Here is a 16,820-nt window from a genome sequence, read left to right on the forward strand (position 1 = left end):
CACCAGATGCCCAAGCACCTGTTCTTGGATTTCCAGTCCCCCAAACTGTGAGAAATTAACTGTTCTTTATAAATTACCCAGTCCGTAGTGTTCTGTTAAAGCAGCACTTAACAGACGAAGTCACCATACCTGAACATTTACCATAAGGAAGTAAACTTACTGATTTGTTCTATCTCCGACTGTGCTTAATGTGGAAATGGGGAAAAATGGGTTAGGGAATAGGACAAACAAGTATTGCTAGACCTCTCACACAGTCTCACTCAATGGACAAGGTTGTGTTTTTGTCATTCTTGTGCATTCAGGAGTGAACATCACACTATAGTAGGCACTAAATAGATGTCTAAAAGCAGTCATAACTCTGTATTGTTCAGAAAGAACCAAAATTCAACTTAATTTCAAAAAGGCCTACAGCACCAACTAATCAAAACTCATCAGCTAGAATGGCAATTGTGAAGATTTTAAACAGATAATTACTATCATTACAATGAAACTTGTTATTTTCTTCTATAACTCATTTCTCATTGTGTGATATCAATTTTGGTCACGGTATTACCATTCTCCATCACTCCCACATTTAAAATGTAGTCACCTGAGATTCTTCCTCACATTCTGTATACTGCTAAATTCTACTCTGCTGGTAAACACCTTAATTCTCTCCAATCCTATGACCACTACCCTTGTTCAAAATTACTTCTCTTGGACTACTTTAATTGTTATCTGACTCCTCCCTGCATCGTATCTGCTCTCTAATTCTGGTTACATATAACTGCTTGATTAATCCTTCTGATCTCGCCATTCTTTGCTCAATAATGAAATACCTCCCCACTTCCTCCCAAATAAAACTCCAACTCTCACCTGTGCAATACATCCATAATCTGTATCCAGCATCACTTTGTATAAGCCTATTTTACACACCACCTCCTTTATGCCACATCAGTTTTTCCTGATAAATGCACCTGCATTTAAGCTTTCCCCCATTTTGTTCATTTTGCTGTGGAAGGGCTCCTTCATCCCCATTTCCTCAAAAGATATCCCTCACAGCAGTGGTTCTCAACCACAGGCAGTTTGCCCTGCAGGGGACATCTGGCAATGTTTGGAGACTGTTAGCTGGAAGAGAGAATTAGAAATTAGGGATGCTGTTAAATACCCTACAATGCACAGGACAGCCCCTCGCCCCCTAATAAAAAATTACCTCTCTCAAAATGTCAATACTGCTAGGCCGGGCGCTGTGGCTCACGCCTGTAATCCTAGCTCTTGGGAGGCCGAGGCGGGCGGATTGCTCAAGGTCAGGAGTTCAAAACCAGCCTGAGCAAGAGCGAGACCCCGTCTCTACTATAAATAGAAAGAAATCAATTGGCCAACTGATATATATATATATAAAAAATTAGCCGGGCATGGTGGCGCATGCCTGTAGTCCCAGCTACTTGGGAGGCTGAGGCAGGAGGATCACTCGAGCCCAGGAGTTTGAGGTTGCTGTGAGCTAGGCTGACGCCACGGCACTCACTCTAGCCTGGACAACAAAGCGAGACTCTGTCTCAAAAAAAAAAAAAAAAAAAAAAAATGTCAATACTGCTAAGGTTAAGAAACCTTGTCCTATAGATTATTCCCTTACCCTGGCATATAGATGTTAACATCTCTGTTCTATAACAATCCTCACTGTAACTTTAAATGTATTTGACTCACCCAGTGTTCTATTATACCCTTACTGTATACACCTTATTCCCCTCACACACACCTCATGATCCTTTTCTTCAAAAATTATTTTCTGAGCATCTAGTATGTCTGTTATGTGGCAAGCACACAGATAGTAAGCACAAGAGCAAATACCATGTCCCAATTATTCCTATATACCTTATTGTATTTTGCATGTAGTGGGTCTGCAATAAGAATTTGATCAAAGACTAAGGGAAATTTTCTCTGCACTTCATTTTGCAGAAAATGAAAACAACAACTCTGATTCACATTTATATGCAGGAAGAAAAAGGTGTATATACCTGCTGGCATCTAGTAAAATACAGAATGGCCCTAAGTTTTTCACTAAAGATAAAATTAATAGGTGCCCATGAACATACTGAACAGTTGTCAGTTATGAATATTTTATTGTAATCAATTAAAGCTCAAATAATCATTTAAAGTCAATGATTACGTAACCTAATAAACTAAAACGACTGATAGATTATTCCAGATTATTACAGTATGAAACAAAATGTACCTGGCTCTTTATATTACTAAATTTTGATTTTTCCAGTAATATATCAGCCTTTTTTTGGAAGAAAAAAAAATGCAGCAGTACACTTTTAAGCTGTGGAAAAGAGCCAAAGGTTATTTTCCAGGTGCTTAACTAATTTAATGAGAACCTTTGCCTACCTCAAATTTCGTATTTCCATCCACATCTGAAAATAAAAGAGGTGAATAAATATCTCTAACGTCAGGCCGGGCATGGTGGCTCACACCTGTAATCCCTCAGCACTTTGGAAGGCTGAGGTGGGATGATCACTTGAGCCCAGGAGTTCAAGATTGCAGTGAGGTCAAAGTGGGAAGTAATGTGAAAATGCACCATAAACAACCAGGACCCTAACAAACATTACTCCCCATAATAACATAAGAAGAAAGAACAGGGACTTTTGAATCCTGCAGAATGGGACTGGAATCTCTGCTTACTAGCCATGTGGTTCTAATAACCACATGGTGAGAATTAATTTACATTTCTAAGCACAATCATGACAAAATGAAATAATGCTTAGATTATTGTTGAGAATTGAAGGCTACCATTAACATTCTTTTGATCGTACGTAAAAATAAGCTATTATAGTTTTAATATTCACTCAAATAACTCCCTTGCTAAAATTCCTCCAACAGCTACAGGTTGCAATCAGAAGAAAGTCTAAACTCTACACGGAAACCTAGGAGGTCCTACAGGATCTGGCTTCTGCCTACCCCTCTAACCTCATCTCCTACTCTATTCCCTACTTAATGACTTATAGTCCCGCACTCTGGTCTTTTTTTCCTAGGCTTATTATGCAGCTCTTTGCATTGCCAGTTTACCATTCACAACTAAGCCCAAAGGCTCAGAAACCTTCCTCACCATCAAAAATCCTTAACCTATGCCCCTAACCTCCATTCTCTACCCCACTGTTGTTTTACACCCTCTTCGATGTACTGAAATTGTTAATTGTCAATTTCTTTCCCATTGGTGTGTAAAATCCCTTTACACCTGTATCTCCAGGACCTAGCACCACAGCCAGGCCCTATAGGGTTAAGGGGATGCATTTTGTCACCGCTTACGTGCATGTTCGAATAGTTGAAAGTTCAGGATCACTAACGGTAAGGCACAATTTCAATACAGCCATTCCAGCCATCACTAAAAAAAAAAAAAAAAAAAATTCACCTGGAAAGGGGCCTCTAGCCCAAGAGAGTGGAGATTTTTATTTATTCTTTTTGCGGGGAGGACTACCGTCTCTTGAGCTTGACCCCTGAAGGCGAGAAACAAAATGCCAGGGGCATACAGACAACTACAGTAAACTTAACGTCCGTCTGCAGAGCCGCGGCTGAAGGTACAAATAAATGCGCTTACAAGGAAGAAGTGACGGTCCCGCCCTCAGCCCTGCCGGAAGGCCCGGGGAGACGCGGCCGCAGGTCTCCCGCCACAGGCGCTCGAGTCCGCACGCGCAGGGAGGGGCGCGGAACGCCTCGCGGTACCCGCTCCTCCGCCCCTCCCTCGGGAAAGCCGCGGGGTCCCCAGCGCGCAAGCGCCGACCCGCCAACTCCGCCGCCACCGCCCTCAAACGGCGCCTGCGCAGAGGCACGGGCAGGGAGGGGCGATATTAGGGAGGAGAGTGCGCGCGTAAATCCTAGAGAGGCGGGCTAAGCCGGACTGGGGGGAGGGTTCGTCTTCCGGAAAGTCCGGATTCCGGGACTACAAGAGTTGCCGCTCACCGAACTCCCACTTGTGAGATGATCGAAGAAAAGCCAGCTGCCATTTGTACCTATCGGAGGTCTGCAGATAGAAGCCGCAGCTGTCTTATGGCTGAAATTAGGACTTGCAGGAGGCTGCTTCCCAAGGCGGCGGAGCGCAGCTTGGCGGGCGCACGCATGCGTGGTCGAGTTCCTCCACGTGCGGCCGGGCCGCGGCCTCCCCGCGCTCAGAGGCCCCGCCCCCGGCCGCAGCATCTTTCCGGACGTGCGGAGCCGGTGAGAAGGCAGGGGGTTGGGCTTCGCGGCTCGGCCCCGCCCCGGCAGCCTCCAATTGGGTATGGATGAGAGAGGCTCCGCCCGCAGCTTTCCTATTGGTGCGTGCGTGCGAGCGACGCGTCCCATTGGACCGCGCGGATTTGGGCACCAAATTCAAAGATTTTAAAAGTACCAGCTGGCGCCTTTTAAGGGATACAGCGCTGTGAAGCAGGCGGCTGGCTTCTCACCTTCCAGAACAGCTCCTTCACCTGAGGCAGGCCCCGCGTCCCCTGGTATGAGCCGGCGCTCCTGCAGCTGCTCCCCACGGCCACCTTCCTGCTCTTGCAGCTCCAGCACTGTGACAGCCGCCGGGCGCCCTAGCCCCTCGGACAGTGAGTGAGGGGAGCGGCGTGAGGGGGCTTGCATTCCGCGAGGGGTGCAAGGTGAGGGGCGCCCCGTGCGACCCCTGATTCACCACCTTCCGAACCTGGCACGGCCACAAGCTGGGGCGCGGGCGGGCGGCGGCGGCGGTTCCTGGGTTCTGGAGAAGTCTGGGGGTCGAGCAGGGGAAGCTAGATGTGCTGGGGTGGGATGGTGGGCCGCCCATGCTGAATCCGACTCCTACTCTGGAGAAGGTGCGTGTCGTGGCAAACTAGGGCGCCCTTTTTCCTTCTCGGAAAGACCTACCTATCCCCACCCTACTTGAATAGGCGCCAAATGCCCCCTCCCCTCCCCCACCCTATGGCTGCTGGCTCTGACAGGGCTGCGAGCCGGCAGCCCCCAGGGTCTGGTCAGGTGCCTCACCCCCACTCCCTCTGCCCCTTACCCATACCTGTCCCGCACCCCAAGACCCGAAGTCAATTTCCCCGATTTTTCGCCACATCAGTCTTGCTGGCGGGCGCGGGAGATCTATCTCGCGGTTATCTCCCGCCTCCTCCGCATGTCCCGCGCCCTGAGGGGCAGTCCCACAGACCCCTCAGGAGTTCCAGGGTCTCCCTCCCCACTCCCGCCAAATGCAGAGGACCCCCATCCCCTGCATTGGACCAAAATCAACTGGAACGTCCAAACAAAAACGTTAATTTTTTCCTTTTTTTCCCCTTTGCCTGTAACTCAGTCTTAAGGTCTGGAGTAGAAAGGGGGGGAGAGTTTTGAAAGAGCACTTTTTACTACAAAACCTTGAATTTGTCCATAATGTTTAGTTGATTTTGTGAGAACTGAAGAATTGGTTAATTTTTCCACTTGTACTCGTGAAGAACTAGATGGTCCTTTATTTCAAAGTTTTTAAGAGATGGAAGGCACTCAAATGCTTATTTTTATCCTCTTTGTTGCTACCTCTAAACGAAATCCAAATGCATTAAATTTACCTCCGAAATGAAAAAGTTTAATAATTCGACATTGTACTATTGGTAATGTCTCTTTCATTAGAAAAGGTATCCAGAGTCTCTAGAAAAAATAATTTTTAACAGGTTAGATATATTTCTAGAAGATCCTGGATCATAAATCTCCCTTTGAAATTCTGAAGCTTGATGGCTTATGAGAGAGTCTTTTGATTATTAATTCCAGTTGTCTTTACTACTTTGCTCCTTAGAAAGTATTTGTTGCCCCTTAGGACTTTTTCTCCTGTTTACAGGCTTGAGGAAATGAAATTTTTAAAAATTATTGCATCCAAATAGTTTTGAAAGTAGGCTTTTCTAAAGTTTTCTCTTAAGATTTACACTACATAGTGGCAAGCCTTGGGCCTCTCTCAGGTTCTTAAGGAGTGGCCATGGCCTAACATGTGCACATGGTGGTTATCTATAGGTATCAGAGACTGGAACATAATTATTTCGTTAGCATTAGAAGACCTGTAAAGATTTTTGGGCCTTAATTATGATATGTAATATGTAGTGTTAAGTCTGTCTTGGAAAATCAAATAGTTTACTACCATTTTTCGGTTATTGGGCTGAGAATTGGTAAATGAGAGGTTTAAAAAAATGGCATGTTTGAGTCTTTATTAATATCTCCACTTTAGGGAAAATAAAAAATACTAATAGAATGTTCTAAGTTCACAAAGGTAGTCAAAAGGCTGAGCAAGAATTTTCATTTGAACTTGGATCTGATCCTTAAATCCATACATTCTAGTAGAAAAGTATATAGTCTGACATGTATACTTCTGTGTTGGTTGTATTTTACTACTTTTGAATGTTAATGACTGACAATGTAAGGAATATGAAAGGGTTTGGCTTATGTGATTAAAAGTAGATTCTGTGGATTAGATCCCTATGACTGGGACTCTGCCATTGATTTACTCTAGTTTTATTTTCTTACTCTCATTTTATGGATGAGGAAATTGAGGCTTTAAGAGTTTACCTCCCTCCTCAGTTTTCCCCAACTCAATAAATGGCACTTTCTACCTTAGATACATAAGCCCTAAACTGCAGAGTATTTTTTTTACTCCCCTTTCCTTCATATCCCCATCTAGCATATTGGTAAGCTCTATTTCCTTTACCCTCCTAAATAATAGACTTTGAATCTATCCAAGTATCTTCATTTCCACTGTAATCATCTTAGCCCCTGATGCTCCACTCTTAGGACCCCTATGATGAACACTTCTATTTCTCCCTGCTTCTACTTTTACCTTACTACAATCCACAGCTGCCAATGATCTTTTAAAAACATAAACCAAATTTTTCTCTTCCAGTTAGAACCCCTCAAAGGCCCAGCCTATCCTACAAATTTATAGACCATTCTACCTATTCAACATTATTTTTTAATCATCTCCCTCTAGCTCAGAGTGCTGCAGCCCTATAGATCTTTCTTTTCCTTGCTTCCTGTGTTTGTCTCTGGAACTGTCCCACCAAATTTCCACAAGAATTTCAGATCTCAGAATGTCGCCTTCTCTAAAAGATCATCCCTGACTAATATCTTCCTCTCTCTCTACCTTGTCTCTAAGTGAGCATTAGAAAAATGAAGTGGCAAACTAGACTCTTAACCCTCATCTGTTTTAACTCGAGGTTATAGAACCATGTAATATTTTCTTTTCTGGATAATATCAGATCAATTATATGAATACTACATCTATTTACTAAATTTGGCTTGGGCATTGGAAGGCACTGGGCTTGTTAAAAGATGGGTTTAGCCTTCTGCAAACAGTTGGTTCAGCTTCCTTTTGTAAAAAGGTGATACTATTTAGTTTATTCTGTAGTATTGTTAGAGATTAAAAATCCATTCATTTCACATTTTAAAATTATATCTACAACCAGAATCCAGATTTTCATTTCTAATAATTCTTTCCCAAATAAAGGAACTAGGGTTGCTTGGAGAAATGACTGATTCTAGGACTGGAACAGGGAAAATACAAGGTGAGCCTGGAGCATCGTATAGTTCCAGAAAATAAGGATTGCTCAAGAAACAAAATGATGCAAATAGGTCAAATGGACACTGAAGCCAACTGAAAGAACTCACAGTAGTGAAAGCAGAAACAATTTGAACAGGAACATAAGTAGTGTTGGATTATAGCCCGAAGTCCACGAGTCTATACTAATATAAGTGATTGTATAAATGAATGGGAAAGCATAGACAGATCTCCTATGCAAAAGAATTTCAAATGGTATATAGATTTACTCCCTCTCAAAGAAATAGAGCATGACTTCCCTCCCCTTTAAGTGTAAGCTGTGCATAGTAACTTCAAAGAGTATGGTATAGAAAAGAAACAAAAGGAATAACTTTACAGTGGAGAAACCTGACAGATACTACTTCAGCCAAGTGATGAAGGTTAACATCAATGATAAATCATATTGATAGCATGAACCCTTGACATGATGTGGTAACAATAGTATTTTACTTCTGTGGTCTTTTTCCTAAAACCTCACAGCCTCAGACTAACTGAGAAAAACATCAGATAAATCCTAATTGAGGGATAGGCTACATTTAGTACTGACTAGTACTTCTCAAAATTGCCAAGGTCATCATAAACAAAGTCATAGAAGTTATAACCAAAAAGAACTTGAGGAGACATAAGAAGCAAATGGAATCCTGGATGGGATCCTGGAGCAGAAACAAAGGTAGAAACTAAGGATTTTCAAATAAAATAGGGACTTCAGTTAATAATAATGCATCAATATTGGTTCGTTAATCTTGACATGGATGCAAGTTAGTAATGTAAGAGTTGGGTATTGGGTGCTTGATGTACAGGAATTCTGTACTAGCAACTTTTTTGTAAGTGCAAGTTTATTAAATGTTTTAAAAAATACTAAATCTATTCATGTGAAAATACATGTTGGCACAAGAGGAATGTGGTAGTCATTGTGTTCACTTTAAGTTCCTTTAGTGCTAATTTAGTGAGGAAGATTCTAATGTTAACTAGGAAACACATTTTTAGGTTGCATGTCTTCATTGTATCAGGCACTGTATCATGTGCTTGCATTCTATACTAAGCAATAGCAGTCATGTTTCACCTTTAAGGAACTTACAATAATCTTACAACGTAAAATTGGTAGTGCTTTGAAGTAGGGTTTGACGAGATCTGAGAAGTCCCCTCACAGATAAATATGAAGCTATACATGAGTAATTAATTAGAAGCTAAATAGGCAAAGGAAGCAGAAAAGCTACTCCAGGCAGGTTGAAAAGCATAATGTACAAAGCACCTGAGATGGGAAAAGTCACTGTTACTAAGAAGGCCCACTTATATAAGAAATGTACAAGTGTTTTTCTTTGGTACCTGGAAGAGCTCTTGAACCATGAATTCTGGCTTTTTATAAATGAGTATAAATGTGAAACAAGATATAGTATACTTTGCCTTAATTTGCAAGTTCTATTTATTCAAAGCACCTCATTCTCATGTGAGATAGGGGGAAGAACACTGAATTTATAGTCAAGAAATCTGATTTAACTACTTGTCTTGGGCAACATACTTACCTGAGCTTCACTGTGCTCAATTACTGTAAAAATAACTCCCCATCCTACCTCAAAAAGGTTGTGAGGACCAAGTGTTTGGAAACATTGGAAGTTGCAAGCTTCTAAACTAATATAAAGTATTTTAATCATTATTAGCTCTAATTTTAAAGAACTGTCTATGTTCAAAGTATAGAGTTGAATGAAAGGTTCTATAGGACAGTAGAAACTGGGTTCTAAAGACAGCAGAGGGAGAAGAATGCCTTTGAGTTCCTGAAGTATTTTCAGGCCTCTTTGCTTTGGGTAGCTAAACTGAGTAAAAGGCATGCCTTTATAGTTGTCTTCTGCTTTTTTATCTTCTCAGATAAATTGTGGTCATATGTAAATCAAGCCTAATTGTTTAGTTGAGTGAGAATGGAAATAATCTCTCTTGGCATTTTTTTCCTCATCTCAGTGAAAGGAAACTACTCAGAATAATTTGTTATAGAGTTAGAGTTAATTGGGGGGGTTAAAATTTATGTATTCTTTTTATTTTTTGTGCCGGTGAACTCTTAGTTTAAACCTAACTTTTAGATTTAGTGGGATCCTGAAGCACATACTATGTGTCTTTAATTGTGTTAGACACTGGGAATTTAAAAGCAGTTTCTATCTACAAGGTCACTTTCTATGAAGGTTATCTGTTTGTACTTTGACTTGAAAGGTTTTGCTCTAAGTAGAAATGGTTAAATTAGCATGGACAGTTTAACAATACTTAGTACAGACTGAACATAGTGACTAGTACATACATTTACTGATAGGATAAGTTGTTGCCTATATATGACTGGCTTGTGAGGGGGATAGTAGCTGGAGCACATTTTAACCTAAAGAATCAGGCTTTTTAAGCTCATGTCCTCATTGTTCCCCTACTCATTATCCTGCCTTCAGCTATGGGTTCAGTAGATCCTGAACCCATCTACCATATTCCTTCCAAGCATTGTGCCTTTGCTCAGGTTATCCTTCAGTGAATGCCCTTCCCAACCTCTCTTGTAAGCTGTGGTTCTCAACTGGAACAGAGAAAATTTTGCTACTGGCGTCTTCCCCCTTAACCAATATTTGCCAATAACTGGTAACTGTAGACATTTGTTTACTGTTGTACCTTGGGAGTGATAGCTGCTCTTTGTGTCTAATGGGTAAAGGCTGCTAAACATCGTACCATGTACAGGATAGCCCCCAAGAACAATGAATTATTTGATCCCAAATGCCAGTAGTACAGAGATTGAGAAACCCAACTTTAAAGTGGTTTAAAATGCTGCCTGTTCCATTGTGTCTTAACTGTTTTTTCTTAGGCCCTTAGGGTAGGGGCTGAGGTGATAATGCAAACCCAAACAAATCTTTGGCTTTTTTGAAGTTTAAGTTTGAATTAGTAATCATGAATTCTAATGAATAATATCCAGAAATAATTGCATGATTCTTTTAATAGTGTCAACACTTGTTTTTCCATTTATGCTACTTATCACAAATAGCTAATGTATTATTTTAAGTCATTTGAAGCAGTTGAACAGTAATTTACACTTGCTGCCCTACCACTTTTAGATCTGGTTAATTAATAGTAGTGGTATTCTTATTTACCAACTCATAATTCTGATTGGTAGCTGAACTGTTCTTCTGACTCTGGTTAATTAGTCATGAAAAAATCTTTGTTCAGTAATTGAAGATAGCAGTTTATAACACCTATTAGCCAAGATATAGGGAGATGTCCCTGTGCTTGAGTTTACTATCCAGCAGCATATACAAACACCTTAAATATGTTAAAGGGTCACCAAGAGCACCAAAAAGAATAAACCTTGCAGATGAGCACTGTGGGAGTTCAGGTGGACTTTAACTTATGGATGTTTAAATGTATTGCTTTTTCTTTCCTTTTTTACAAGCTACCTATAGATTTCGTGATTATTTTAAGGCTTATAATAATTGCTAATGTTTAAATAATAAACAAATTTTTCATTTATTACTTTTTATCAATATTATTCTGAATTGTACATATTCTTTTCCCCCATTGGTCTTAACCATTTTTATAGTCAATGGCTTGGGTTATGCTTAAGTCAGAGCAAACTATAGTGCCATTTCAAGTCCAGGGTATAGGTACTGATTCTAGAAGTATTTGTGATTAAAAGATTTAAATAATATTTCTACATGTTATTGACATGTCGATAATTGAACTTGAGTAATGTCACAGACCTATAGGCAAAACATAATGCCGAGCGAATGCATAGTAATCTTTGTATATCCTAATTTAAGAAGTAAGGATATGTGGAAATTTTGCCATTAAGTAAATGTTATGTTCTTTTTGTAGGTTGTAAAGAAGAAGAAAGTTCTACTCTTTCTGTCAAAATGAAGTGTGATTTTAATTGTGGCCATGTTCATGCTGGACTTAAACTAGTAAAACCTGATGACATTGGAAGACTAGGTTCCTACACTCTTACATATTTGGAAGGTTCTTGTAAAGACTACATTAAAGACTATGAGAGGTTATCATGTCTTGGGTCACCAATTGTGAGCCCTAGCATTGTAGAACTTGAAACTGAAAGCAAGCCCTTGCATAACAAGGAAAATCAACGTGTGCAAAAAACACTTAATAGTACAAATGAAATAGAAGAACTAGAGACGAGTAGACTTTATGAAGACAGTGGCTATTCTTCATTTTCTCAGCAAAGTGGTCTCAATGAACATGAAGAGGGTAGCCTTTCCCTGGAAGAAAATTTCAGTGACAGTCCACAATCCTGCCCGCTACAGATGCAAAGCCCAGACCAATATCCCAACAAAAACTTACTGCCAGCTCTTCATTTTGAAAAAGTAGTTTGCTCAACATTAAAAAAGAATACAAAACGAAATCCGAAAAGAGACCGGGAGATGCTGAAGGAAATTATAGCCAGAGGAAATTTTAGATTACAGAATATAATTGGCAGGAAAATGGGCCTAGAGTGTGTAGATATTCTCAGCGAACTCTTTCAGAGGGGACTCAGACATCTCTTAGCAAGTATTTTAGCTCAGCTCAGTGATATGGACTTAATCAAGTAAGTATTACTACTTTGAATATACTATGTATATATTTGTATAGTCCACTCAACACTTTTGTTGGTTGGCTCAGCACTACCAGCTCATGCAAAGACTGATGTGTAGGTTGAGTATCCCTTATCCAAAAATGCTTGGGACAAGAAGGGCTTCAGATATTTTCAAATTTGGGAATATTTGCATTATTGAACATTCCTAATCCAGAATGTTCCGATGTACGTTTCCTTTGAGCATCATGGCAGGACTCAAAAAGTTTCAGATTTTTTGATTAGGGATGCTCAACCTGTAGTAGGGTAGATTTGCAATGTTTAATTGAGATGATGACTTCTGCTTGATTGCTAGTATTTCACTACCTGTATGCCACTTTAGAAGCATGCATTTAATCTGGTCATTTCAAATTTTATATTCATGCTATTAGAAAAATGTATTTCTTTTCAGACTGAGGTTTTTGTTCCTTTTAGTTCTGAAACTTCTAGTATGCAAATTATATCTTGGACCTAAATATAAAACAGCCTAGTTCTAGTAGAGATCCAATAGGCATTATGACTTTTGTCACACCTGAAAGTTAGAAATAATTTCTGTTTCTTGTAGGCCATTTTTGATGTAGGGCTCTCGGGTTTGACAATGATGAAAATATGAAAGCCCACAAATAGGGATCTGATTATGACTGTTTTTTGAAACCTTACATATATTAACTATCCTTTTTTGTCATTCTACTAAGGAAAATCAGGATGAGATAACTTTGAGAATGATTATATAGACTATAGGATTAGATTGGATTTAACTCAACTGGATTCATTTTTTGGCTTTTTGAAAAATTGGAGGTACTCTGCAAATGTGGCTTTATACTGATCTTTAGGAAATATGGCAAAAGCGAGACAGATACAAGTATTGATTTTTACTGTGTTCTGGCTTCTTGAGGGATAATCAACATCACAGTCTACCTTTTCTGTTAACATAGGGGTTTTTTTTTTTAATTAATTTTCACTAATAGCATGTCCTGGAGTACCTTGAAATTTGTCTACAGCTTTTACCAAATAGCCAAAATGATGTTATATGTATTACACAATGGTGGCTACTCATTTTATGTTTGCAGATATTGTTGAAAAAATACAAAGTTATGTTTCTTAAGCCTGGATGCATTTATTTGATTGGAAGCTCTTTAAAAAATATAGTACCCTGGGCCCATTTTAAACCAATTAAACCTAAATTACTAGGCATGGGGGGCATCCTTAAATCTTAAATTACCCCAGGCAATTCCAATGTTTAGTCAGGTTTGAAAAGTATTGGTTATATAAATTTCTGTTTGCACTGTTAATGTTTTCCTACTGTATTCATCTTAGCTTTGTGATGTTTTAATTGTTTCCTTTATGATCATTTACTTTTCCAGTGTGTCTAAAGTGAGCACAACTTGGAAGAAGATTCTAGAAGATGATAAGGGAGCATTCCAATTGTACAATAAAGCAGTGCAGAGAGTTACTGTAAGTCTTTACTGTTGATTTTTTCATTTTAAAATACACTGCTAGTGCTGTTTCAGAAATAGGAGGCAAAAATAGGAAAGAAAAAGTCTGGAAACCCTCCTTTACATTCACAAAATATTTCAGCCTTGCTCTAGAACTTACTGAGAAAACAAATTCAAAAATAGAAAGGAATCTCACCTCAGTCATTTATTTCTTAGGTGCTCTCTAGAAACAGAATGTCTAAAATAACACAGGGGAATTACTCAGTTCTTAGATGGGCGAGATGACCATATAGCTGATCTTGGTTGCCATTTGTGTATTAATATGTTTTGTAATCTTTGGAAAATTTGGAAAAGCTGTTTTACTTTTTAGGGATTGAGAAATAGGAGCAACGAAATATTTTTTTTTTCAGTTACCAGGAAACAGTTAAATGTCAACATATTGAAGATTCTTAATGTAGGAGGAAAATGAAATTACTTTTCTGAAATACTTGAGTTATTAATACTTTGGAAGTGTTTCTGAGAATCAGGATCAGTACGTGAAGGAAAGTTCATACCTTAAAGTTGGACAGACTTAGGTCCAAATTTTTTGTTGCTACTTATTAGCTATGTAACTTTTGTCAATTATTGCTTAAATTCTCCAAGTTTAGTTTCTTTATCAATAAACTGGTGTTAATGGAAAAATCTAATCTGAAAAGCTGATTTTAAATGGGACTGTTGCCATCTGCTGGTGGTGGGAAGAATAACCTTTTGTTCTGGTAGTAGTTTGACGTTGGTTAGTTACAAATCATGTATTAAATTCATAATCCCATGTGAATGATTTCTCACAATTTTTGTCAATAAGTTAGGCTTTACATGAGTTAATATTAAGATGTCACTGTGTTTAAGCAGATGCGGGTAAATTGCATGTAGGAATAAGTCTTTACATTCTTATTTGCCATTTCTTACATGTGCAAACATAACAAAAATATCTGGTGGTTGGTAATATAGGAAAGAAAATTTTTAAGTTTTAAATTTCTATTAAAACTTTTTTTTAATTAGGAAGGCAACATTAAGTTTTCACCACATGCTTCAACCCGAGAGTATGTTATGTTCAGAATCCCATTGGCTTCTGTTCAAAAAGCAGCAGTCCAGACTCCTCCCCAAAAAGATGCACAAACCAAGTTATCCAATCAAGATGATCAGAAGGGTTCTACTTACAGTCGACACAATGAATTCTCTGAGGTAATTCGTTGTTTAATCAATAAGTTAGAAACATGATCATTTATTTTTAAAAGGATTTAGAGTGAAAAATGAAAAAAAAAACTTTCAAATGTAAGTTGGCTCTAGTTAATTACTAATAAATTAGGATAGCTGATACTGATGGTCATTTAAATTTAATTATAGTATTATAATTCAAATTATTAGGGAATTGTTAGTAGGATGGGAATCTTCTGTCCTCTTCATTTTATTCCCAAAAATGTGGGAAACCAAAACACTGTTCCAAATTAGGAAAGTACACAGAGATGTCTTTGTATGAACTGCTTGGCATTGTTTATAAAAGTTCAATGATGTTGAGTTCTAATTTAAAAACACTAAGAAAATAATGAAAAACCTTGATTTTAAAATTGATAATACTACTCAATGCTGTGTTTTGCAATTGCTGCCTTTAATTGAAGAAGAGAGCTAAGCAGCAAAAGGCCACCTTTCTGAAATCATCAACCTCCTATTATACCTTTAAATCATTGGGTGATGTGTGTTAAAAGTTCTAACATGTAGATAATTTTGTAAGCTTAATTTAGAGAACCATAATCTTATCTAAGAGTGATAAGATATTTTTTTAATGTTGACTATGTCATATGTTGGTCAATATATAGAAATTCTATATGGTAAAATTTAGTTTCTGTCTTAAATGTTTATAATGTTTGACTATTACAACATGTAAACTTATTCAAAAATTTATTGGGCATCTGTTATCGGGTACTATTATAGATAGGACAACAAGGTAAACTTCCAATCCTTACAATCTAAATAGGAGATAGCTGCATAAAAATAAATGCCATATAGTGTGATAAGGTGCTATTAAAAAAAGACAGAACTATAGGTGAAAGAGCAACCAACTCCTTAAAGACACTAGGAATACTTTCCAGGAAATGTGACATTTAATTTAGGCATTGTGTTAGTAGCATTCACAAAGGAGAGCATATGTAAAAGTAGCAATAGGAAATGGCCATTAGACCACTTGACAAGTGATGCTATTTGTCACCATTGAACAGTAAACTTAAGGGCAGGAATTGTCTTATATCTGACAGTGGTGCTTCATACATGTATTGGGAAAGGTGCAGAGGTGCCCTTCTTAGTTTTACTAACTAATTACATTCAGTCCTTATTAAAATATGTTTGTGTAATTTTTCTTTTTAGGTTGCTAAGACTTTGAAAAAAAACGAAAGCCTCAAGGCCTGTATTCGTTGTAATTCACCTGCAAAATATGATTGCTATTTACAACGGGCAACCTGTAAACGAGAAGGCTGTGGATTTGATTATTGTACAAGGTGTCTGTGTAATTATCATACCACCAAAGACTGTTCAAATGGCAAGCTCCTAAAAGCCAGTTGTAAAACAGGTCCCCTGCCTGGTACAAAAAAAAGCAAAAACAATTTACGAAGATTATGATCTCTTATTAAATCAAGTTGTTCCTGATCATGAACATTAGTGAGAAAATATTAGGTTTTAACTTAAAATGTATTGTGATTTTCAATTTTACATTGAAATTTTTTCCCAGTGGATAAAGAGGATATATACAACCTCTTAAACTATTTTACAATTTAATGTGAAATTGTTTAAAATTCTCAGTACAAATCAGAAAATTTAAATATTTTAAATAAAAAAGGAAAAGTAAGTAGTAATCTGATACTTGTGATACGAAGTAAAACGATTCAATTTTATGGTGAAAGAAGACTGGAATTTTACCTAGACAATCTTAGATATAAATCTTGTTTACCATCTATTGGCATTTGAGACATTTTATTTGTCTTATCAAATTAATACCAATGGAAATACCAGTTTCTGGAGTAGTAATTTAAATGTTTTGTCTCCTTTCTTAAACCTTTTTCATTGTGTATATCTCCCAAGAAAGTATCTTTTGTAAAATTTCCTTTCCTTTTTTCTGATGTCTGTGTTTTAATATTTTTGTGTACATGTAAATAATTTTGTATTTTTATGTGTCAAAGAAAATAAATGTCTTTTGTATGTACATATAAAAATAAATTTTGTTCCTATTAATAAAATTGTT

The 16,820-nt window shown here is 38.1% G+C and overlaps 1 protein-coding gene across 1 annotated transcript; it reads left to right on the forward strand.

Moving 5' to 3' along the window:
* Positions 1 to 4,353: 4,353 nt before the first annotated feature.
* FBXO5 (F-box protein 5) lies at positions 4,354 to 16,820 on the forward strand. The gene is made up of 5 exons (XM_012748145.3): positions 4,354 to 4,562; positions 11,372 to 12,092; positions 13,481 to 13,571; positions 14,591 to 14,773; positions 15,950 to 16,820. Exons 1-5 carry the CDS (start codon positions 4,466 to 4,468, stop codon positions 16,199 to 16,201), a joined length of 1,344 nt encoding a protein of 447 aa, XP_012603599.1. The 5' UTR covers positions 4,354 to 4,465; the 3' UTR covers positions 16,202 to 16,820.

The sequence above is a fragment of the Microcebus murinus genome, chromosome 5 (genome assembly GCF_040939455.1).
Source record: "Microcebus murinus isolate Inina chromosome 5, M.murinus_Inina_mat1.0, whole genome shotgun sequence".
NCBI classification, from domain to species: Eukaryota; Metazoa; Chordata; class Mammalia; order Primates; family Cheirogaleidae; genus Microcebus; species Microcebus murinus.